At 47.4% G+C, this 25,223-nt stretch overlaps 1 protein-coding gene across 1 annotated transcript; it reads right to left on the bottom strand.

The window, feature by feature from the left end:
- Positions 1-206: 206 nt before the first annotated feature.
- Positions 207-10,817, bottom strand: GRP (gastrin releasing peptide). Its single transcript, XM_016223486.2, has 3 exons — positions 10,685-10,817; positions 4,786-5,029; positions 207-287 (listed from the first exon to the last, which is right to left on the bottom strand). The coding sequence occupies exons 1-2, from the start codon at positions 10,815-10,817 to the stop codon at positions 4,821-4,823; spliced, it is 342 nt and encodes a 113-aa protein (XP_016078972.2). The 3' UTR covers positions 207-287; positions 4,786-4,820.
- Between the last annotated feature and the right edge of the window lie 14,406 nt (positions 10,818-25,223).

The raw sequence follows: 25,223 nt of genomic DNA, 5'->3' as shown, positions 1-25,223 counted from the left end.
AACGTAACCCTGACACATAGCCTAGATTCAAAGAGCGTTAATTGGAAGACTCTTCACGGACAATTATTCACAGAAAACAAGTTCAAACCAGAAGATGCTGCTTGAAAACCATGAATTTAGTCAAGGTTGAAAGATACAAGAATAGTTAAGTATTTTGCACAAAGGAAATCTGGTGGGTGATCCAGTAGAGTTGATGCCCGTGGAATGCATTCTCAAGGGTTTGGTTTAGCTTGAGAGAGGCTGTCCTTGTTGGTTCAGCTGGGGGTTCCTTCCTTCATGTTGAGAACCTGGAGCAGAGAAATCAGCAACTTAAAAATATATTAGAAAAAATTAAATATTTAAAAATATTTTTTTAAAATATTAGAAAGATTTAAGCACGTGTAGTAAGTGATGCTGAAGTCTGATACTTGAAGTAACTCCATTCCCAACAAACCATCAGCATCATGTGGAACTAATTAGAAAGACAAACTCCTAGGTTATCCTGACCCACTGAATCAGAATCTGGACTGTGTGGGGGGTGAGGCACAGCAACCTGCGCTTTGACAAGTCTGAGGTGATTCTGACTGAGCACGTTAATGCTCGAAAGCCACAGCTGTCCCCAAGAGAGAAATGAACTTCCTCTTTTGGGGGAGCCACTATATTTTGGGGTCCTTTTGTTATATTGACATAACTTGCACTCTGATATGACTCAGGTATATTTTTACTAATGTTAACAATTAAATGTATTATCCCCATGAATTGTGTCTAAAGTAGCACCTGGGTAGAGGGACGTTTAGGGAATGTGGAATCTTAATTCTTACTTGGCTTCTTTTGGCAAAACCTCATTACACAAATCAAAGCTGGTTTATGAATTACACATTTTACATCATAAACTCATGACTATACATGGTATAGTGTGGGCAACGTGGGAAGACAAGCTCATCTGGGCTTCTGCCAATTCTAAATGTACTGTGGGTTGCTCACTGTGGCTCCTGTTCAAATTAACTAAGACTGAAGAAAGAATGAAAAGCTATCATTTAAAAATACTTCTTTGTTCCCATATAGCAGCTTTACCCACGGAGATGAGAAAACACTTTTCATCCAGACTAGAGTTTATTATGCCTTTCAAGAGCATAATTCTGGAAATTCAGGTTTCTCACATCCAGACCAGCCATTTGTTCCTAATTAAGGAACCGATTTTCTCAGGCCAGTTATTACCTGCTCGTTGGCTCAATTCTTGGCCAGGTGATGATGAGGCCAGGGGTTCAATTCCCACCTGGGCCAATTACCTTTCTCTCCTCCACGAGCCCAGGATGCACTATTAAGGGTCGCCAGCCTGCCCGAAGATGCTGCCAACCATCTGTCATCATGAGCCGCAGGTCCTAAAAGGGGCCATAGAAGTCCGCCCCATTGGCTGAAAATATCGAATCTGAGTGGTGTGGCTCAAGGGAGAGGAAGTGAAGCCAGAAGGAAAAGAAGAATTGTGTACCCCAGGACGATCGAGGGCTGGAGGCAGGGGGTGAGGAGGAGGAGCTGGGGGCCCACATTCCTCTGTTCCTTAAAGAAACTGTCAGGGTGGTCAGAGGATTTTACTTATTCTTGGTTGCATGTTGCTTTTCCTATATTTGGAGCTTCCTCTGGAGCATTTCACATATTAATAAGTAAAACCTTTCTATTCTCTGTACTGATTTGATGGGACAGTGGGAGGAGTCTCTTAAAGTGAGGGCAAACTTGCAACATTTCCTTCGTTTCCATAACAGCCTCGGCAGCACATTCCCCAGGTCCCTTTCCTGTCCACCAAATAAGAGGAAAAAACCTGAGGCTGCAAAAGAACAATGAACTGGGTCCAAATGACAAGAGAGACCCAAAGGGCAACTTCAACCTTTATTGAAGGATACAGTGAAAAGAAGATGAAGTTTAACCTTGAAAATAATTGGCCATAATCGCTGATAAAGTTCTGGAGCTTGTTTGCCATGATATTTTAATCTAGATTCAGTGCACGTTTGCACAGATCTTTTCTGAATTAAGTCAAGATCATTGTCATCAAAACATAGGAAGATGCCTAGTGTTTCCAACTACAACTCTGGGAGAGATGGCAACAGGACTTGATGTCTTATAACTGAAGTGGGAAAGGAGAGAATATATGGATAGTTTTTAAGAAAAGTCCTTCAGCCTCTGAAAACTCCTGCTGCTAATTCTGGCAATGCCTGGCTAAGTTACTAAACTTCTTTCTAACACCCAGTGATATATGGATTTCTAATAGAAACTATTCTCTTGGTATGTCTTCTTTGAGTAAGACAACTGTAAGATGTCCTCATTTTTTTTTTTTTTTATGACAACATACTTTCACTGAGGCAGAATTTCCAAAGCCAGGGGAGTGAGCTGTTTTGGTCTATGCACATACAAAACTAACTGCTGGATTTGTTTTTCCTGTTACCAGGAAATGTATTCAAAAGAATGGTAGCAATATCAATAGCTAATTACTCAACTCGGGGGTGGAATCAAACAGGATGGGCTTTCTAAGCTTGTAAGAGGAAGAACAAGGCATAAAAAGATATAGTAGAAAAGCGAGGCCTGGTTATATCAAGACGACTTCTTTTCAGGTCACGCTGAATACTGGTCAATATTGTCCCCTGGAAGCAGTCACTCCCTGTGGCGGTCCACTCAGTCCACCCCACGCTACTGCAGCTCAGGGCTGATTAGAGCTATTGTTTGGTAATTGCCTTCGCGCTTACAGACTATTCTACTGAATGTGGTGGGGAAGTTCCCATCCTAGAGGAAGGAGCTGAATTTTCATAACAATCCAAAGTTATGCAGAGCCAGGTTTTGGGGAGGAAAGCAACTCAAAGTAGATATTGCTGTTTAGTTCAAAAGTGAGGCCCTACAGATGAATGCCGTGACTGTGTGTGTCTTTGATGAACGAGCTATGAAGGTAAGTCCAGGTCAGCGTTTGTAAAATTATTTTAGAGGGGTTTGTGGTGGGGATTGGTGTTACCCTTGAGACAAAAGAGAAGGCACGGCTGTTGGCCACCCATCCATGGGATGTCCCGCAAAGAACCTGACCAAAAAAAGGCCTGGCCAACCAGAAGTTAAGCCAATCACTAATCCTGGAGCCCTCAGAGCCCTGTGATGTACACACACACACACACACACACACACACACACACACACACACACAGGGAGCTGGTCGTGCAACACCTGTGATACCTATCCTACAGGTGTGGGCAAGAGAATCGCTCAGGGCTTCATATGGAGTTGTTACTTATATCTGTATTGATTGATTTAATCCAGATTTTCTTTCTGAACAAAGGCTTCTAGAGACATTCTAAGTACTTAATGCCACAAATGAATTTTTAGCTTGAGTTTAGCCTAAAGAAGCCACAGTGGGCCAAAGGGCAGTGAAGCACACAGCCCCCTCCAGAGAGGCAGCCGAGCCTCTGGAAAGGGGCGGTCAGCCTGAGAGTTAGCCACAGGGAAACGCGAAGGAGCCAGCGCCCCACGCCCTGCGAGTGAGCAGCAGTCCTGTTTATTATCAGAAAAGCGGGAAGCGAGACGCGACCACACCCTGCACCCTTTTTATGTAAGATCAGCGAGGACCATGCCCGAGAAGATGCGTGTCCTGGCAGCACACTGTCCAGGCAGACAGCACAGGCTCCTGTCCTGGTTTCACCAGTGAAAAGCTGTGTGAGCGTCTCGGTTTCCTCCTGAGGCTCTGCAACGGAGCCAATGATAGAATCTTCCTGAGTCTTCCTCCTAAGACAGCTGTGGGCATTAACAGGCCAGAGGCAGGTAAACTGCCTCTCCCAGTACTTATAGTACATGCTCAATAAAATTAGCTATTATTGTTACTTCTAGTATTCCAATCATTTTTGCCTTTTATCATAAATTTCATGGGAGCTTCTTAACAGTTAATGAGAATTGGTTCATTTTTGGCTATCTTGTTTTCTTCTCTTTTAACTCGTTGACTGTCCCTGTATCTAAGCAATGCCAGTTTGGTAGAATTGTACTCCCCTGTCCTCCGTAAAATCATATACAGGACAAAATCAGTTGCCCTTAGATATGTTCACCAAGTTTTGAAATACTAGGATGACACCTGAACTCAGAAATCTTGGAACAAAAATGAAGAAATACCATTTTGGCCCGGCCGGTGTGGCTCAGCAGTTGAGCATCGACCTGTGATCCTGGAGATAGGGGTTCGATTCCCGGTCAGGGCACATGCCAGGGTTGCCAGCTCCATCCCCAGTGGGGGACATGCAGGAGGCAGCCGATCAATGACTCTCATCATTGATGTTTCTATCTCTCTCTCTCTCCCTCTCCCTTTCTCTCTCTGAAATCAACAAAGACATAAAAAAAAATTATATAAAAAAAGGAGTACCATTTTGCATAAAAGATCACAAACGAGAAAGCTCTCTTCTAAAAACATCTATGAAGAGGTTCCTTCCCAAGTGTCCATTAAAAATAAACCATATCTGCAGACCCACAGGGATTTACTCAAATACGGCCTCACTAGCAAAATATTCTGGTCGGGCCTGGCATGCTAATAAAACCCCTAAACTGGAGTTTTGCACCAACAGCATTTTAATGTGCTAAGAGGAAAAATAATCTATTACAATGAAAAGAAAAGATGGTGTGACAGTTGTCTACTAATTTCCTTGGTGTGCACTGGTGTCGGCCCAGTGTAGTGGCTGTGAAGACTTGTGGCCGAAACTTTATTCTTCCCTTCCCTTCCCCTCCTTCCAACTCTCCCCAAACCCGTCCCACCCCCACCCCAGCCCCACTCCCACTTCCCCAGGAGGTTCCTTATACCTTTGAGCCTTGAACCCATATCTGTAAAGTTCTTGCTATCCAAGGAATCCGGAGTAGACTGGAGAATACCTAGGGGCACCCCATGGAGGTGACCGAAGGCGTCTGGTCCCCTTTCCTTCCAGGAGGCTCAGCAGATTCCTTGCGGCTTCCTCCCACAGGATGTACTCCCGCAGCTGGTCCTTCAGGCTCCCTCCCTCGTAAGCAAGTGGGGACTCTCCGGAGCTCTTTTTCCCCATTAAGTGCCCTGTAAAACAACAAAAACAGAATGCCACAAATTTAACTCAGAGCAACGAATGAACGAAAAATTTAAAAGGACCCCAATTATGTTCGTGCTGCTTGCTCTTAAATGCAGAATAAGTAACATTTTATTCTTAAGAGTTAGTTTCATAAATGACTGCTTTTGCTTTCTGTTCAAAATGAGAAATGAGCCCACAGAATTCAGACCTGCGATTCTGGAGCCCCAGTTTGGTCCCAGCCTTTTCTGCTAACGAGCTAGGTGACCTCTGCCAAGTCATCTGGCATCCCCATGCTTCAATTTCTCAACTGGGAAATGAACAGGGTGGACTAGATGAAATCTAAGGAACCTTCCGTATCTAAAATTTTATCACCAATTCTGTTGCACTGAGTTCCATTCCCAACTGAATGGTGGAATTGAGGCACCCTCCCCAGCCAATTTGAAATTGCTACTGCAAAGAAAAGTCTCGATGTTTTTCTTTGTGCGATTAAAAAAAAAAGAAAGGTGTTGTTTATCTCTTATCTGTAATACAAATGTACCAAAGGAATTTCTCATTTCAACTTTCTCAGAACTTAGCGGAGATTGAATCTAGGAAGCACCACCTAGAAATTACAGTTTGTAAAGCATGTAATGAAAAACCAGTTGACAACAAGTTCTGCACGACATTCCCCAGCCACATAAATGCAGAATTTTCTCTCAGATGTCTAATGTGGTCAGCGAACCTCTATCAGAGGCTCCAGGGATGTGTCCGGTCCGTGTAAATTAACAAAAGTTACTGTGCAGAAGGCCAAACCACTAAAACCATAGAAACTCTTGTATGCAAGTGGGGACAGCCATAGAGTCAAAGGAGGTAGGGAATTCAAGGTCTGCATTCTTAACACCTTAGCCCATTGCTTAAATGTCCTCACATTATCTTATATACTTTCTTCATTCAATTTTTCCTCTCTCTCTATAATCAGCTTTTATAGTTTTTTCAAATTTCTAATATTAATAAAATTATCGTGCTTTTTAAAATTGATATTTCAGAGAGAGGAAGGGAGAGGGAGAGAGAGCCACCTAGAAATTACAGTTTGTAGAAACATCAATCAGCTGCCTCCTGCACGACGCCCCCTACTGGGGATGGAGCCCCCCAGGCGGGCATGTGCCCTGACCAGGAATGGAACGGTGACCTCCTGGTTCATGAGTCGTTGCTCAACCACTGAGCCATGCAGGCCAGGAAACTATCATGCTTTTTATTTAAAGGCCACAAGATGAGAGCTCTCTGTGGCTCCACCATTGACTGGCACTAGAAGTATTTATGGGAAACATCATGGGAATAATGTTTGACAGACCTCAGTCACACAGAATAGAAAGAGCCCCTTCCCAGAGAAGCCCTCACTATGACTTCATTGCTGGCCTGCGTGATGCAATGTACTGTTTACAGAATGTCTAAATGCGGATCATTTCATTTGATCCACCCTATAAGTCTGATGAAAACGAGGCTTGCCAAAAGTCACATACATGTAAGAAAAGGTTCTACTATATTATACTGCTTTGAAGTCTTTGAACACCCTAAGACTATAAGGCAGTGAGAAATCATTCTGGGGTCTGGCAATAAGGATAAGGTCCACAAAAGGCTTTCTAACATTATTTTAAAAAATAGGGATCATCCTAGCTGGGTTTGCTCAATGGTTAGAGCAGCGACCCAAGGACTGAAGGGTCCCAGGTTCGATTCCAGCCACGGGAACCTCAGTTGCAGGCTCGATCCCTGGCCCTGGCTGGGGCGTGTGTGGGAGGCAACCAATCAATGTGTCTCTCTCACATCCATGTTTCTCTCTCTCTCTCTCCCCCTTCTGCTCTCTCTGAAAAGCAATGGAAAAAATATTCTCTAGTGAAGATTTAAAAAAAAATAGGGATCATACAGCTGTACATCATGACTCTTTCTGTGACTCAGAAAATTAGCTCTGTGAGTATCAGGGAGCCTTAAAATGAGGTTTTACTGCAAACCATGTGAGCACTTGTCAAGTCACTTATGACACTTCCCACAATTTCAAGGCTCCCTCTTAAGGACACTGTCCCACTGAAGGAATCCTGAATGACTGGCTCCTCACTTCTCTGCTTGGTCAACTTGGTGCCTGGATATCCACAAAATAACCCTGCATTTAGCCATAACAGTGCTTATGTTGCACAACTTCCCAGGAAGTAGAGAAGCATTTGACTTTATATACACGGAGAAAATTGAATCATGGTGATGGAAAAGCAGGATTAGAATCTGATGCCCCCAGTAATGACCTCGGTCGCCCTTTCCTTCCATCACATCCTGTCATCTTGTAAGCATGCTGGAAAGGAGCAAGGCGTTATTGCCAATGAAACAGAGGGGCGCCGGAGATGTTTTTACAAACAAGAACTTCATTTTTGTCGTGCCTGAATAATTTTGTGGACTTTTCTAAAAACCATGTGATTGATTTAATATAGATCCTTGTGACATTTTTTTGAATTTTTGATATTTACATATTTGATGGTTGAGTAGTGTTCATATCCCCACCCCCAGATCCACAGACTGGTCATTAAGGAGAGGGAAGCATCTACAACATCCCAGGGAGGCACACATTCCCTGGGCCCTATTTCACAGTGAGCTGGCAACTGTCAACCAAATAATCATCTCTATGGCAACATGGATGCTATGCCCACTTCCACCTCTTCTCCCATCATCTTTTGTTATCTGTTCATATCATAATAATGGAGAGCTCAGCATGGACAAGACAGGCACTTAAAAAAATAAAACCATGCCCAAAGGGAAAAAAGCTTTTGTCCTTTTAAATCACTTAAAAATACCACTAAAATGGCAGATTTGAAATATAAATGAATTTTCTTGAACTCAAAAGTTGAAGATTGCCCGAACTCAGGGAACGACCCATTAAGACAAAGTGCTGAGTACTTCGAGGAGCTAGTTTTTCTGGACAGATACTTAAACTCTGTTTCGGTTTCTGGAGCAGTATTACAATGTCAAACCATTCCGTAGCTGAGCACAGGAGTTCAGAATTCAAGGGCAGGCCACACATCGAAGTTAGAGTCACCACCAGTGCTAGCGTTGACCTATATTGTCAACACACACACACACATAAAACATTTCCAAGAGCTTCAAGCGAGATAAGAATTTGTTAAGTTTTCAATTTCATAACTTGTATTCGGTTGCCACACCATGCTCCTCTCAACGAAGAGACGCAATTCACTTAAACCTGCAAATTTGTGCTGACCGCCTCCTTGTGGACAGCAAAATGTAGCTTTAGTTTGATGTAATTATAACTAAACAGTATGTCCTCAGTGATTGAGGCTGACAGGCATTTACTTAGGAGAGTAGAAAGCTAAATTTAAAACCGAACATCATTCCTGCTCGTGAACACTCACATTCCCCCAGAGAGCATGTCTGCCCAAAGGCAACTTTTGCTCAACCACAATGTCATTTTAGACCCAAATGTGAGTTTCTCTTTCTCTTCTCTCTTCCCTTTAGTCTTCCTTAATTCTGCACAGCCAGCCAAGGGAGAAAAAGGAAAGAGTGTGTTTGAGAGCAATAAGGAAATGTAAGGTTGCCACCAGTCCGTATGCTTTTGGGTGAGGAATGCCCAAGCACCACCACAAAGGGTGATTAAATGCCAGAAGCCCTAATGACCTGGGGACAGATGTGCTCTGTAGCTACGGCAATAGGGGTTGGCTTGCACCAGAAATAACATGGTTCTAGCTTCCCAACTAACTTTCTTGTCCTTTTGGCCTGCAATGGTTACCTAATAATAAAGCCTTTTTATTTTATTTTTTAACGATATGTTTTTACTGATTTCAGAGAGAGGAAGAGGGGAAGAGAGAGAGAGATAGAAACATCGGTGATGAGAGAATCACTGATAGGCTGCTTCCTGCATGCCCCCAGCTGGGGATCAAGCCCCAAACCCAGGCATGTGCCCTGACCAGGAATCACACAGCTGTCTCTTGGATCCTAGGTCAGTGCTCAACTGCTGAGCCACGCTGGCTGGGCAATAAAGCCTTTTTAGTACAAAATATATGGACAAGCAAAAAGAGGTTGGAAATCTGAAAGTTTCATTTCACCTTTCGAACCCACCAGCTGGTGGCTGGACTGCACAATGGTCACTAGCTCTAAGGTCCCAGAAGCACTTTTAAGTATCAATTCTAGGTTTGGCTTTTTTAAAACCTTCTAAGTGCCCTTTCTTGAGGACAATTGTTGTTGTTGTTGTTTTTAATCTTCACCAATCCCAACCTCTCCTCTCCATACCAGACTCCTGGGTTCCCCTGTCCCGGGGGGGATCACAAATGCTTCCAACCCGAGGCTGTCAGACCTGGCCAATGACTCATCGACAGTGAAAACCACTCAATTGCAATCAGGCGCTTTCGATTCTCTGAGAGAAGCATACACAACACAGAGGTGCTGAGGAAGTGACCCATCCAGCCTCGCCCCTTTCCTTAAATTTATCCTGTCTTCACACAGAGAATCTGAGATTTGTCTGAAATATGTGAATTAGTAAGTATCTTTCCAACACACCCTGCCCCACTCTAAGTAGATGACTAAGGAAATAGAAACCAACATACACAAACACCACCACAACCACCATCACCACCACCACCATCACCATCACCACCACCACCACCCTTAAATCTCTTTAGGGATGACCAGCCTCTCAGGAAATGTTGGGGTTGCTGTAGTTGGCTTTATGGAGAGATTTCTAAGGAAGCTGGGCGCTTTGCATTTGCCAGAGGCTATGCTTGGCGTGGCCGGAGTCCCGGGGTGTCGTTTGGGCGAGCTTAGGGCTTCAGAACCGCTCCCTGCCTCCCAGTTACTCACACCCGGCTCTGGCCGCTGGGGGTCCTGGGGCGCGGACGAGCGAACCTCCAAGCCGGGGCCTGAAGAGCAGGGCTTGTTGGCAGAGGAAAAGAGGAAGGAGCTAGGGGAGAGGGTGAGGTCGTAGGTCCAGAGAGGTGGAGAAAAGCAGGGCTCAGGGGACAGAGAGCCCTGGATCCACGTGGAGAGCAGGAGCGATTCCTCGAGCGCCAAGACTGCTGGATGTCAAGGGGGGGGGAGGGGGAGGGTTGGGCAGAAGGGCAGAGAAAAACAATCCCTGCAGAGGCGAAGGGCTGAGAGGGTTCAAGAGCGACCGAGGCGGCGTTCAGGCGCTGCTGGCTGCGCAGACAGACCTAACACCCAGGACGGGCGCGCGCCCGGGGCCCCCACCTGCGGCTCTCCGCCGGGGCGCAAAGCCGCCGCCGGGTTCCCTCGGGTCAGAGTGGAGGCCGCCCGGCTGGACCCGGGCTCCGAGATTCGCTCGGGGACCCCGCTTCCCAAAGTTGTTCAGGGAGAGAGCGGTGCCGGGGAAAGGAGGCGTGGGGAAGGCGGGCTCCTCCGCGTAGGGCTGGGTGTTTTGGGGAGCCGCGCGCTCGCTCGGGCGCCGGGGAAGAGGGAAGCCCCAGGGCACGGCCCGCGCGGCCGCCGGGGGACCGACAGCCGCCCAGGATGCGGAAAGGTGGGGTGGAGTTTGGGGAGAAAGGAGTTGCCGGTGTTCGCGTGGAAAGCTCGGAGCAAACCCAGCCCCCAAAGCCGAGCCACAGACACGCGGAGAGACGGAGAAACCGCCCCCGGCGCTGGCCGGTCCCGCGGAAGACTCGAGCGCGCCGGACACTCACCCACCGCCCAGTGGTTACCGCGCGGGTACATCTTGGCCAGGACGGTCTCCGCGGGCACGGGGGCGGCGGGTCCCCGGGGCGCCTGGCAGAGGACCAGCGCCAGCAGGACGAGCGGCAGCTCGCGGCCGCGCATGGTCCCGACCGGAGCCCTGGGAGCGCGAGGAGAGGCGGGGCGCGGGAGCGAGCGCGGGACCGCACCTCGGAGGAGCGCCGCTGTCCCCGCGCCACTGCCGCAGCCTCCGCCGGGCCCGACTTTATACGGGAGGCGGGGGGGGGGGGGGGGGGAGCTGGGGGCGCCCCCACCGCGGACCCGAGAGCTCTGACGTCTCCCTATAGCGAGCCCGGCGCCTGGACAACCGTCCCCGAAAGCCACCCATCCTCCCGCCGGGGGATGGAAAGCAGGGGTGTACGCGGCCCCTCGCCCCGTCCCCGCGTTCGCGTTCTTCTTCCCGTGCTCGACGCCTCGCTCGCGCGCAGAGCTCCTCGCGCCCCGGGCGCATCGGGGCGCCTCCCGCCGCAGCTGCCTCCCGATCCCGCAAGAGGGAGCGGCGAGCCCGAGCCCCCCCCCCCCCCCGGCCCCCACACCCTCGCCGCGGGGTGCGGAGGCATGAGCAGGAGCGATGCCTGTTGTAGCTTCGGCTTTGCTGGAAGGGGGTTGGAACGGGCATTGCAAAGGCTTCGGATGCTCAGACCTTTCCGGCTCCGCGCACCACCTCCCTCCTCGCAGGCGCAGCGCGCAGACCTCCGGACCCTTGTCTCCCCCCCGCCCCACCCCCACCCTTGTCACCGGCGCCGCCAGCACCGCCCTCACCCCGGCCGGGTTCTCAGGGCGCCCCCGCCCGCTTGCAGGGTGAAGGTGAGGGTGAGGGTGCGGGTGCGCATGGCACAGGAAGGATGTGCTCTGCGGCCAGGAGCCGGCAGTAGCCGTACTGCACGCGGGGCTCCTTTCCCGAGCGTCGCGCTTCCATGTCCTGCACATGTTTCTGTTTCTGTTTAATTTCCCCGGCTGCCTCTCCCAGGAGGCTCCAGCCGGCCCTGCGCTGCTGTTCACACCCCTCTCCAGAGTCGCCCAACTTTCCTCTGTTCCTTCTGTTCTCAGATGTGGAGCATGGTCGCGGGCCCAACTTCCCGGGCTGGAAATGCCAGGGATACAGAGGGGATGGGCACACAGCCGTGCCCCCAGGAGCAGAAACAGAGGGTGCTGCGGCCGCCTCTCCGGGCTGCGTGTCCCTGTGCTCCTGCACGCCTGCCCCGCACCGGTTCTGGGGACTTGTCTGGCTTGGTGGGTCCCTGGAATTGCATGTTAGTAGGGGTGTTGATACCGATTACACTGGAATCCTACCGTTGCCTCAGAATGCCTGGTGATGCGGTGCATTCGTGCCTTTCTTAGGTGATTACCTGTGCTCGGTGCTTGACTGCACACTCTTGGGCTCATGGTTTTGGCCCAGTCACACAGATCAGAGATTTCTCAACAGCTTCTATAGGTGAGTGAGTCCAGAATGTCCCATCAGCTCGTGTCAGGGGCTAGGAACACGTGGTGACGGATGTGGCGTGTCCAGGGACAGGGCACTGGGCAGGGCAGTGTTCCCTTAAAAGAAGTGGGCAGGGAGGGCACCCGAATGTCTCATTCGTGCCCAGTGGCCTCTCTCCCCAGATCCTCGGGATGCTCAGCGATGTTGTTTTGCACCTGATGTTCTATGATTTGTGCTCTGTCCTTTTGGCTCAGTGATCCCCAGAAATTTCAGCACGAAAGGCATTTTTTATTTCTCCCATGGAGTTCAGGTTGGACTTTTTACTGTGAAATAGGCCGTACTATTTAGATTCCCCCCCGTTTTTTTCTGTTCATCAAAGACATCAGGGACCATCCATTGGACGTTCTTTCTCTCTCTCTCTTCCCTTCCTTCCTTCCTTCCTTCCTTCCTTCCTTCCTTCCTTCCTTCCTTCCTTCCTTCCTTCCTTCCTTCCTTTCTTTCTTTCTTTCTTTCTTTCTTTCTTTCTTTCTTTCTTTCTTTCTTTCTTTCTTTCTTTCTTTCTTATTGGTTTCAGAGAGGAAGGAAGAGGGACAGGGAGAGAGATAGAAACATCAATGATGAGAGAGAATCATTGGTTGGCTGCCTCCTGCACACCCCCTACTGGGGATCCAGCCGAAACCTGGGAACGTGCCCTGACCAGGAATCGAACCGTGACCTCCAGGTTCATGGGTGACACTCAACCACTGAGCCACTCCAGCTAGGTGTCAGAGTTTCTACTTAGGTTGAAATAACCAGTATGACCACAGAGAGTTGATACACATAATTCCAACTTAAATCCAGGAAGCATTGCATTTTAGTGCATCTTTTCGGGTTTCATCAAAAGTAAATGTATGTTTTTAGGGTGGCTTTTTGAAATGTAGTACTTCCCTATCGTTGCCCTAAGGGGATTCCGGGTTGGGAGTCATTTGTGCCGCAATTGGTCATTTATACGCTGGTGCCTGGGAAGCTTTGAGGGCAGGTCTCGCTGTAGTGAGAGGCCCCAGGTCCAGGCTGGAGCAGAGAAGCAGGCCGAAAAGGGCAATGGAGGGGTCAGGGAGGCAGTGGTGTCCTGCACACGCATGGGTTCTAATTCTGCCTCTGCCGTGAGGAGCTACTATGTGACCTCAGGCCGGTCACTGGCATCTGCATCTCAGTTTTTCATCTATAAATGGAGTTGGTGATACCTCTCTCCCTAGGGCGTCAGGAGGATTCAGTGAGGTCATGTGTAGCTACTGACTGGCAGCTACTTATTTATTTTAATTAATAAGAATCGGAAACTATAATGAGAGCAAACTAATTTTCATCTTAGATTGTGAGTTTTAAAATGGCATAATTTTGTTGATCAGCACCTAACCCAATGCCACGTGCTAGTTTGATCCCCTGGGGGAGATAATACAATTAATAGCTGCCACTTAGTGAGCATCTGTTATGCACCAGGCATGGCACAAGGCATTTCACCTACATTTTATAATCTTCGCAGCTGTGCTATGAAGATGTAATTTGTCCGATTTTATAAACAAGGAAACGGAGGCTCAGAAAGGTTAGATAACTCACCCGATGCCCAGATGGTAATAGGCAGAACCTAGAGACGACCTCGGATCCATCTGATTCTCAAGCTCTGAGTGTGTGTGGTAAATCTGGTGAAAATGAAATTCTTTGTAGTTCCAGGTTTTTTCTGGGGGTTGGCACATTTCATCACCCAGAAGGCATGAAAAGTATATTTAAAATAATCAGGGATAATTTTTAGAGGCTTTGAGAGAAAGCTCACTGCGGATTCCTCTGCATGTTTTCAACTCCTCTCCTCCCACGCCCCACCCCGCCCTGCCTCTAGACTTGTGCATGTTGCTTCCATCTTCCATGTGGCAGTAGGTGGAAGTGGTGGGAGCCCATATATTTGCTTTCTGGAGAATAACAGCCTCATAGTTTGGGCTACAGTAGGGATGGCCAGCGTCCCAAAACATAGCCTACAATGTCTGAAACTGGAAATATATTTCTGAGATTTGTGCACTTGGATATCCTACTGCACAATCCTCCTTAAAATCTGGATATTCCAGGCATTTCACCGGTTCCCTTCCGTGGTCTTCTGAATTACTGGACATATTGGGGGGGTGATTACCCCAGACTCCAGACTCACAGTTTACCTCCTCCAGGGCATCTCAACCTCCTCACTGTTTATATTTTCAGCTGGATAATTCTTTGTTATGGCGTCTGTCCTGGGCATTATAAGATGTTTAGCAGCATCCTCGGCCTCTACCCAGTAGATGCTAATAGCCCCCCTCAGTGTGACGATCCAGATGTCTGCAGACACTGCTAATATCCTCCTGGTGTGGGGTAATCACTCCCACTTGAGAACCTCTGGTCTAACCTAACCGCTCTTTTTCCTTAGCTGCTTCCTTGCCTGGTTCTCCTGTGTCCACACTTGACTATCATCTTTGGAGAACACTTATGTTCGAAAACTCTTCCTTGCATTGAACCTAAATGCGTCCCTAGCTACCCTGCATCATGTGGTCCTATCGTGCTCTGCCTGATCCTTCCGATACTCCCTCGAGTGTTTACACACAGTCGTGCCACCGTGAATCCTCTCTGCCCCAGGCTTTTACTGTCTCATCAACTCTTCCTCAAATGCAATGACTGCTCCTTCCCTCCCCATGCTGACTGATCTGAACATCTGTAACAATGTCCCCTTTAAAGTGGAAAAAGTGAGAGACAGGAGCGCAGAGTCTGACCGCAAAGGAATCACTTCCCTGAATCACCCCCAGAGGGGGCCGAGCGTTAGTCAAGGGATCTGGTGAGCAAGGGGCACTATTTTCTAGAACTTTCCACAGGTATATGCCTATGTCACTTGGTCTCCTGGGGAAACAAACGCCACTGTACCAGCAACTGCCTACACCAGGTCAACCTTGCCTGGGAGGCTGGAAGGCTTCACATGTTATCCCCACCCCTCAGGTAGTATCCAGGTGAGCACTGAAGCAGGAGGAGGGCCAGGGTGACAGGGCTGGCCCGGTTCTGGGCCTGAGCAACTCTGGTTCTTTCTTCTAAAGACCTATCCACAGAGGTTGTCCTCCTTATCTTGCCTCTTTCCTGGGATAATTGTAAAGACAAAAATTTAAAACACCATGAATGTGAAACCGCTGTATAGACTTTACGTGAAGAGCTGACTGCACAAATGTAAACATGATCATCTCCAAATCATCACCCCTTCCCCCCAGCCAGCTGACTTCTCCTGGCCATGGTCTTTCAACTTTAGCCAGGCCAAGTTGCAACCAAGTTTCACAGTGAGTTCCTAAGAAAAAAATTTATTCAGAAAAATCTCTGAAATACCATTAGTTTAATCTAATTGGCCTTATCAAATCAAAATACATCTATCCGTCTCTCTCGTGGTCCTCCGCGATGGCGCCTAGCACTGTGGCACCCAGGTATTTAGACGAGTAGATTACATTACAGCAGAAACGAGGGTGTCTGGTGGGTCAAGCACACGCCCAGCCTCCCAGCACAGCCTCCTGGGAGTGCTGAACTTGCCCATGGGTGTCCAGTCCTGCAGAGGGAGAGCTTTTCAGAAACCATTTCTACAGATTTGTGTTTTCCATTCCCTTAGATACACCCTAGTGAAAGTGAACAGCAGGAACAGGCTCCGTACTGGTTCACACTTTAGCCACATGTCAGCTGCTCAGATCAAGGCACTGCAGGAATCAGGGTGCTTGGTTGAAGGGAAGAGAGAAGGAGGCGCTTGTAGATACATTTAGTTGCTTACCTAGTACCCGCTTCTCCTTTCTTGCTTGCTAACTCCAGGCCCAGCCTCAGGCAACAGGTCACAGCTGCTTCAACTCAGTGCCAGCGATCCTGCACCCTATTTATCTTCTCTCCCCCCGCAGTCGGGGCCGTGTGACCTAAATGGAAGTCAGCTTGTGCTGACTTCTGGGAAAGTTTTTGCCTCCAAGATAAAGGGAACAAATCTGGATGCCACCACCCTTCCACCTCCTTCCTGCCTTGAGTGCAGGCCTTCCATTCAGTTCTGGCAGCCGTCTTGCAACCATGAGAGAAAAGCCAAGAAATACAGAGACGTCAGCCCTGACATTGCTGAAATGGGACATCATCACGAGTATCTGCCCACCTCTGTCTTCCTGTTACACATGACAAATAAACCCCTATTGTAAAAAGGGTTTTCTAAGAGCCAAATAAAGCCCTGACCAAGATAAGGAGGTTCTGAAAAAGGAGGTGGGAATATGCTGAAGGCAAATGTCACGATTCTTTGACTAGAGCCAACAAATAGAGTTTGCCTATAAATAGAACTTAACACTTCTCTCAAATTTGCTAAGAATCTTCTAGGTTTTCTCGCCAATTCCCCCTGCTGCAGCTTATTCCCCAGGGAATATGGCTTGATAATCCTTTCTCTGCCATTTACTGTATGACCTTGGGCAAAATACTTAACCTCTCTGTGTTTCAATTTTCTCATTTGTAAAATGGGCGTAATAATACCTGGTTGTTGTGAGGATTTTAAAAACTAAGAACCATTTAAGCATTTTAAAGTGTGTTTTTAAAATATTATTCCATGTTATCTTGTTTTGGTAAGGGCCTTTTGCAGTGGGGTAGTGGGAAGTTTTTTCCATTACTCCGATCTTTATCTTTCCATTGTATATTCTGTTATGAGAGCTCTGTTCTTTAATGAACATATATGTGTTAGAGTCACAAATAAATGTTCATCAGCCTTTGTTAGAGATTTTTAAAGCTAAATAAAGTTTTTATAACATAGGAACTGTCAGAACTCAATAGGTGGTGATGATGATGATGGTGATGATGGTGATGATAGCATGATGATGATGATGGTGATGATGGTGGTGATGATGATGATGGTGGTGATGATGATGGTAGTGATGATGATGATTATGGTGATGATGGCGGTGATGATGATGATGGTAGTGATGATGATGACATGATGATGATGGTGATGATGATGATGGTGGTGATGGTGATGATGATGATGGTGGTGATGGTGATGCTGGTGGTGATGATAACATGATGATGATGATGGTGGTGATGATGATGATGGTGATGATGATGGTGATGGTGATGATGATGATGGTAGTGATGGTGATGATGGTGGTGATGATAACATGATGATGATGATGGTGATGGTGATGATGATGGTGATGGTGATGATGATGATGGTAGTGATGGTGATGATGGTGGTGATGATAACATGATGATGATGATGGTGATGATGATGATGGTGGTGATGGTGATGATGGTGGTGATGATGATGGTGGTAATGGTGATGATGATGATGGTGGTGATGGTGTGATGATGATGATGGTGGTGATGGTGATGATGATGATGGTGATGGTGATGCTGGTGGTGATAACATGATGATGATGGTGATGATGATGATGATGGTGGTGATGATAACATCATGATGATGATGGTGATGATGATGGTGGTGGTGATGGTGATGATGATGGTGATGGTGATGCTGGTGGTGATGATAACATGATGATGATGATGGTGTTGATGGTGATGATGATGATGGTGGTGATGGTGATGATGATGATGATGGTGATGGTGATGCTGGTGGTGATGATAACATGATGATGATGGTGGTGATGATGATGATGGTGGTGATGGTGATGACATGATGATGGTGATGGTGATGGTGGTGATAGTGATGGTGGTGGTGATGGTGATGATAATGATGATGGTGATCATGACAGAATGATGGTTTTCAAAGCACAGAATCACCTGTAGCCACAACTAGAGTTTCAACTTCATCAGAATTCCATTTCCCTGCAGTAAAACTCTACACCCCTGAACAAGAATTGCAGGGGGAACAGGCTCTCATCTACCACTTCCTGCTTCTCTGCTGCAAAATATCCTTAAAACACTAGCTGCTAAGGTACCAAGCCAACCTTCCAAGGTGTGTTGGAGGAATCTCGAGCTTCCCTTTCGCTCATCTACCGCCACCCCAACCTCCCCCTGTGCTATCGGATTACTTGGATGTCAAGTATGATCAGACCCAACCACATAATAGCTTCCCTTTTCTCATTAAATTCCATCTTATTTAGCTCTGACTAAGGTTCTCAAATGTCCACGTCCTTTGGTAATTTTAACCTTAATTTATCTTTGGCGTTTGCCATTTCTCACTCATTTTGCATTTTCTGCAAATTTAATCTAAGTTGAATTTCCCTTCTCCTCCGGGTTGTTATGAGCGCCGTATATTGGATGATGCGGTTTCCTGTACCGAGCCCAGCGGGATCCTTCTTGGTTCTCCTTCTCATTTGGATCTAATTTATGATGTCTCTAATTATTACTTGTCTTGACCATTTGTCAACAAAACCCAAAACTCATTACCGTCAAATCTTCCAGACCCGACGTCTTTAATTGCTCTATGAATTGCTTGGGTCAGAGGTTTCATATCAAATAAATGTTTAAATGAATTCCCCTGTGGGGTTTCAAGTCTGTAATTGTGTTCAAAAATGGCTGTGCCGGTATTAGGGACAATAATTGAGGCTTTTGAATCTGCCCAGCTTGTTGCTCATTAGATTCTCTTTCACCATATGCGGACAGATCAATTTTCTTATTAAATTTCTTAAATTCTTACCTGGAAGGACAGGCAGACCACGAGAACACTCATTTCCTGAGCCATCATGTTGATGAATGCTCCTTTGCTTCTGGAGTTTGCAACCATCCCAGATCCCAAGCTGGGATGTGGATCTCTCCACAGTGTGTACAATGGCTTTGAGTACCCCCAAAAGCCTGAAATGTCCCCCACTTCTGTTTATGCACTGGGCTTTAATTACTCCTTACCTAGTTAGTAGCTAGTCATTAGCTATCTTCTAATCCAGTGTTTCTCAACCTTAGCCAGTTTTTCTCCCACCTCTCACCTCCTCACCCTCACCCCCAACGCGAGGACTTTTGGCGATGTCTAGAGACACTTTTTGGTTGCCAACATAGAGGCAGGGAGTGGGGAGGTCACTGCCATAGACATAGAGTGGGTAGAGGCCAGTATTTGGCTAATCTTACAATGCGCAGGACTGATCCCACAGCAAAGGATTTTCTGGTCCCAAATGTCAGTAGGGCTGAGGTTGAGGAATCTTGTCTAGTCTAAGCTTTTCTCAAAGCTGTCCTCTCCTCCCCCATCGCCCCACCAAGAGGGAGGGAGTAGTTAACCTTGTTGAGGAGTGAAGAGACCTGCTCCCTGCTGGCTGGTCACTTACCCCTCTGAACTGCAGACCCTTCATCATCAAGGTTGGGTGGGACTTGGGGACTGAATTAGTGACTGTATATTTCTAAACCCTGTTTCAGTTTCCTTCCTCCCCTCCCCTCCCTTTCCCACTTCTTCCCTCTCTTCTCCACCCTTCCCCTCCCCTTCCTTCCTTCCTTCCTTCCTTCCTTCCTTCCTTCCTTCCTTCCTTCCTTCCTTCCTTCCTTCCTTCCTTCCTTCCTTCCTTCCTTCCTCCCTCCTCTCTCTCTAACTTCTTCCTTCTTTCAACAAATATTTACCAGGTGCCAACCATGGGCCAAGCACTTTTATAGGCACTGTAGATACAGACATTAGCAAAACAGATAAAATCCCTCCCCATAGGGAGCTGACATTCTAGCTGGGGAGTAAGGCAGTACTCAAGAGAAGGCAGTTCAGAGATGGAGGAAAGCAGGCAGGGTTCTGTGATTTGAACCATGACTACCCATTTCAGGGGCCAGAAACCCAGTTTTGAAGGAATGAGACTAAATTCCTCCTTCCTTACTATTATTTTAGTAAGGCTATTTTTAATTACATACATTAAGACCTAGCTACTTTCCATGGAGAAGAAACTTTCCAGCATAAACAGCAAATTTAAGCTGTACTTTATTTGCACAGCGACCATCAAGGCCACGCAGAAGTTACGGAGAGAGACGGGGGAATTTGACACCTGGGCTGGCTACTTATGAGCTGTGTGACCCCGAGCAAATTTCTTCATCCCTCTGGGGTTTAGATTCCAAGGAAATAATGACGCCTACTCATAAAGCTGATGTAAGGATTTAATGAGATGCTGTGTGCTGAGAGTTTAGCATATTTTCCAGTACTTTGCAAAGCTCTCAATAAAGGACTTATTATAATGTTCATATGGGGGAGAGGGGACCTCTTGCACATTTCAGTTGTCTTTTGCATGGTGAGCCACCACTACCACCCTCTTCTTCCCCTGGTGTCTACTGGGAGGCAAAGACTTAGTAACTACCATTAGGGTAAATGCCAGGGCCTCCCTCCCTCATGGCCATGGCTATCCCCTGGACCAAGGATCTCCTCACCAGCAGTGCCAAAGAGAAACAGAGGCAGACAGCTAAAGGCAGCAAGATAGATCTTATTTAGACTACTGCAGTAGGGGAGAGAGACGTCAATATAGAACAGGGCTCAACTCTGCTAAAATAAAAGGCAGGAGACTTTTAAAACACTGGGTTGTACTAAAGGAAAGTACTGAAGGACATGGGGGGGGCAGTGTATTAGGCCCTCTGGGTTTGCTAATTCACACTTATCCGGAGGAGTCACAAACCTCTCAGATCTCAGGGCAGGAGGTAGTTTTGCAAACTGGGGCAAGGCATCCACCCAGTTAGGCTCCTACCCTCCCACAAGGTTGGGAGATGAGGGAATAGCTTTCTCAATGTTTGCATTTCATTGAGGAGGCTCCCAGGTCCTTGAGGAGACATTCTGAGTGGTAGAAGATTCACATCTCAAAGGGGCAGAGAAAGTACTTATTACTGTAAGTTTTCTAAAGTAACTGCTCTAAGGAAAGGACGTCAGGCACCTATAGTCTGGTTTTAGCTGAAGCAAACAGTAAGTTATTTTGACAGTGTCGAGCCTTCTTCCATAGACGTTTTAAGGGGGTCTTGGGCTGATAGGAACTGAGATTAGTCATGCCTCTTAGTGTGGGGGGCTGGATGGAGTCCCTTCTGGGTGGGCATGGCTTTCCTGTGGACCAAAGCCTCCCCGGTTCTGGAGGAGAGCCTTAGAGTATCTTGAGGGCCTAATTGAACTGATAAATATCTTCACCCTTCCTTGTCATCTGTTAATCAATGGCCTTTAGTTCTGAGAGAATAGTTTTTAAAAATCTGTTTAAACGTGCTTGCAAAAAATGTAACATAGTCTGGAAGTAAATACAGCAAAAATGAAAGTTCTACTTTCCTCCAAGCCCAGCTCCCCAGAGTTGGTCATTGCTAATAGCTGGTCTGACATTTTGTCTAAAATCCTACCCTGTGTCTGTGAGGCAGCCACCTTATTATTCCCAGTTTACAGATGAGGAAAACAAGGTTTCCTTTCGCGTGTCCATGGTGACCAGCTGGTAGTAGAGCTGGGATTCGAACCCAGGCAGTCTGACTGCAGGGGAGATGCTCTTTTCCACAACGGCTTGTGCCCATGTTTTTATTTTTTTCCTTTGGGTTCACAGTCTTTTTGGAAGCGTGCTTTACCCTCTAGACAATACGCCAAGGCTGTTTTCCTGTCACTACTCGGAAATCTACCTTCTTCCTGAAGGAATATTACCCCTTTGGGTGAAGGTATCATTTATTTAATCTGTTCCAGCTTGATGCGCATAGATTAAATAAAGATGTGTGTTATTGCCCGCTTCTTGTGCTTGCAAACCACGTTGTGATAAACATTGTTGAGCATGGCCTTTATACACATTTGTGAGCATCTCCATATGGAACAGTCCTAAGAATGGACTTGCCATATCTGAATATGTGTGCATTTGGAATTTTCTGGTCATTTCCAAGTTGCCAGAGAACACCTTTAAAATAGCACTGTGTCACTGGGACCTGGTGACGCCTCGCTTGTCTCACTTTTGCCTGAAATATTTGGCCTTTCACCATGGACTCAAGTAAAACAGCTGGTTGCTGTCAGGGAGTTAGTGTGCTGGGTCCGAGCGCCTGGGGAGGCTCTCAGGAATGCCTGTTTTTATTGATTTTGAATTAAAGTTAACTATTCATCCTTATGAATGGAGTAGGGATCATAAATCTGGCTTCAGATTGGCTGGAGGGGACTCCTATCACCTTCCACAATTCCTCAATACAAGCATAAGTCTAATAACAATTCAACTCTAACCCTCCCTTGGGGTTGTTTTATTCTTTATCTGAGGCTTAAATATCCTAACAAACAGGGTGAATTAACAGTAGAGTTGGTCTTGAGGCAATTGTTTACTTCAGGCCAAAAAGCCATGACTTCTTAATCTTCCTGTTGTCTAGAGAAACCAGACAAACCAATTTTAATTGACTTTAAAAAATATGAATAGCAAGGAAGGCTGCCCTAGTTTGATGGAAGATGCTTTACTGTTTGGTTCTTTTTTTAACCTCAGGCAAAATGGTCCAGGAATGAGCTTGGGGACAGGAAGCCATGAATGACTTTGATGTCAATAATCTCATTGCTTCGCCATTAAAGTAGTATGTATGGAAATGACACGAACAAAAGGCTAGAACTGCCACGTGTGTGTCATCATTCATCTTACAACACGGTAGCTACAGGACTTCCAAAGGACAAGGCTGATAGGACTTGAATGTGCTAGAATCAGACACTCAAGGGCGTGGCTGTCTGCACACAGCTTGATGCGAGGGAGGGACAGAGCTAGTAAAGGACTCCGAAACACACCAACTCAGTCTTTTTCTGTCTTTTTTTTTTTTTAACATGTGTGGACTTGTTGTCTGATTTCCCAGAAGTCTATGATCTTGGAGAGTCAGATGAAGTTATATTTTTATTAGCTGTAGAAATTGCTAGCCCTTTAAACAAGGAAGGGGCAGGCAAGAAACCTCCTCCTCCCCCTGCCATTTCCCCAACTTTGTCTTCTCCAACTCAAGTGACAACTTGCATGTGACAGGACCCACCCCATCCTGCCTCACTCACGGGTGTCCTGCTTGTCCAGGCATTTCCGAAGGTGGTTCCCTCGGCCTGGATGGCCTGCTCCCATCTGCCTGCCCTTCCATGCGGCTTCCTTCCCTGCCCCTCAGGACATCAAGGTGTCTCTCGCCACCCTAGGGGCCTGACTCTGAGCTGCACCCCGTCAGAACCTTCCTTAGGTGTGGCCTCAGCTGGGACTGACCTGTCCCTAGTGCCCCTGGACCCGCACCTCGTTCCAGGGGAGCAGGTCTCCCCACTGTGTTATGCGGGCTCCCATTTTATTCTTGCTGTTTTGACGGCAGGAAGTCCCTTTCCATTTGCTCTTCAAGTCTCAGCCCAAAGTGCCAGGCCTGCAGGTGGGCCCTGGCTGGCCCCACCCGGGCCCCTGCTGCCAACGCACAGCCAGTGCTCCCACCTTCCCCCCTCAACTGCCACCGTCTTCCCTTGTTTTTCTAGCTCTTAATGCCACCCCCACCCCCACCCAGACAGTACATGGCTTGAAGGCAAAGACTAAATCTCAGCCTGGGATACATTTAATTAACAATTGACCTGGGATTGAGATCCCTGTACCCAAGTCAAATTTCCAAGGAAATGATTAGAAATAGAGCCACCTGCTTCAGTGACAGAGCGTGGTCCATGCCTTGAACCTGCACATGGAAACGGAAATACCCCTGACTGGAGAGTGAGCCTATGTGTCTCTTTGTCTTCAGTGACCACCCTTGGTTGTCTTTGCTGCTTTCCCTCCCTTTCCCCCTCTTTCTCCTTCCCCCCCTTTAAGCCCCTCAGTGTCCTCTGAGTCCTCTCTGCTTGTTCTCTTATATAAATGGAAATTCTGTCACTCATGTGTTGGTAAATGAAACTTCTACACTCATTTGCATGGGTGGACTCGTAATAGCTGCTCTTTGTTGACGGTTTACACACAAGAATGCACAAAAAACCATTGGCTCCTAATCCCTACAAGGGCCCCTTAAGGAAGGAGTAAATTGAAGCCTCCAATCTATGGATTAAGATGAGACTCAGAGAGTGATGGACATTGTCCAGGAGCAAAGGGCAGAGTTGGGATGGATCCCAGGCCTCCCTGAAATCAGAGCCTGGGCTTCCACCCTCCGTGTGGGGTTGCCTCCCTCAGGGGACCTGCTGAGCTGTAGGCCTCATCTCCAACTTTGGGATAAAGACATTGTAGTCATTGACTGAAAGAGAAATTACATTTTTATGGGGAAGGAGAGGAGGACACAGAGAGGTCCCTGACATTGTTATTGGCTAAGTTTTAAGGGCTGCCTCAGAATCCTATGGGTTGCAAGACCCTCTTTACAGTCAGGCCCCTGACCCACTGGAAGCCTGTCTGGGGTTATGAGGGAAACTGTTTCCTTTTTCGTAATCTCTTCAGCCCCTAGGGCCCCCCATGCCACCCACACTCCCTACCCACCTGCAAACTCTCCTGGCAGCTGGTTCAGAAATCAGGCCCTTCTCTCACAGCAAACCCAAACCTCCCTTCCTGCTTACTGTGCATGTGTGCAGGCGTGCATGTATGTGCATGCATGTGTGCCTGGGACTGTGTGTATGAGTGTGTGCATGTGTGCATATGTGTCATTCCACATTTTAAAATTACGCCTGTAGCCCGGCCGGGCATGGCTCGGCGGTTGAGCGTCGACCTAGGATCCAGGCGATCGGGGTTCGATTCCCAGTCAGGGCACATGCCCGGGTTGCGGGCTTGATCAATGACTCTCTCATCATTGATGTTTCTATCTCTCTCTCTCCCTCTCCTTTCCTCTCTCTGAAATCAATAAAGATATATTTAAAAAAAAAAAAAGAATGTTTAAAAAAAAAATTACGCCTGTAGTTCTTAATATACAAACACAAACACAGCGCCCACCTTACCCCCTCTCTGCCTCTTCTTATTTCTACCTTTGCCCAGACATTTCTCCAAGGGCAGGCTGCCCCGGCAGCACAGTGGGCTCGTCAGCTGAAGAACTTCAGCGTCTTCCCTGGGTCCCCACAGCAACGCAAGGAAAGCAGAGCACAGGAACTGAACGGGAGTCAATAAATACCGCTTTGCAGCGAATGACCGCCAGACCAGGGAAAAGCGGGCCTCTGTTTGCTCCTGTTGCATAAGCATAAAACTTGCACAAAGCAGCCCTGAAGTCCACAGGAAGCAGGAAAAAGCCAGCAGGAAGCACAC

The sequence above is a fragment of the Miniopterus natalensis genome, chromosome 7 (genome assembly GCF_054644295.1).
Source record: "Miniopterus natalensis isolate mMinNat1 chromosome 7, mMinNat1.hap1, whole genome shotgun sequence".
Taxonomy (NCBI): Eukaryota; Metazoa; Chordata; class Mammalia; order Chiroptera; family Miniopteridae; genus Miniopterus; species Miniopterus natalensis.
Note: the sequence above shows the minus strand (reverse complement) of the source record. Positions and strands in the feature narration are given on the sequence as shown.

Bases quoted from the DNA above. Each gene is read 5' to 3' on its own strand.
- GRP (XM_016223486.2), bottom strand. From the start codon at position 10,817: ATGCGCGGCCGCGAGCTGCCGCTCGTCCTGCTGGCGCTGGTCCTCTGC. The intron at 5,030-10,684 runs GTGAGTGTCCGG...GTTGTTTTACAG, and splicing joins CGGTAACCACTGGGCGGTGG to GGCACTTAATGGGGAAAAAG.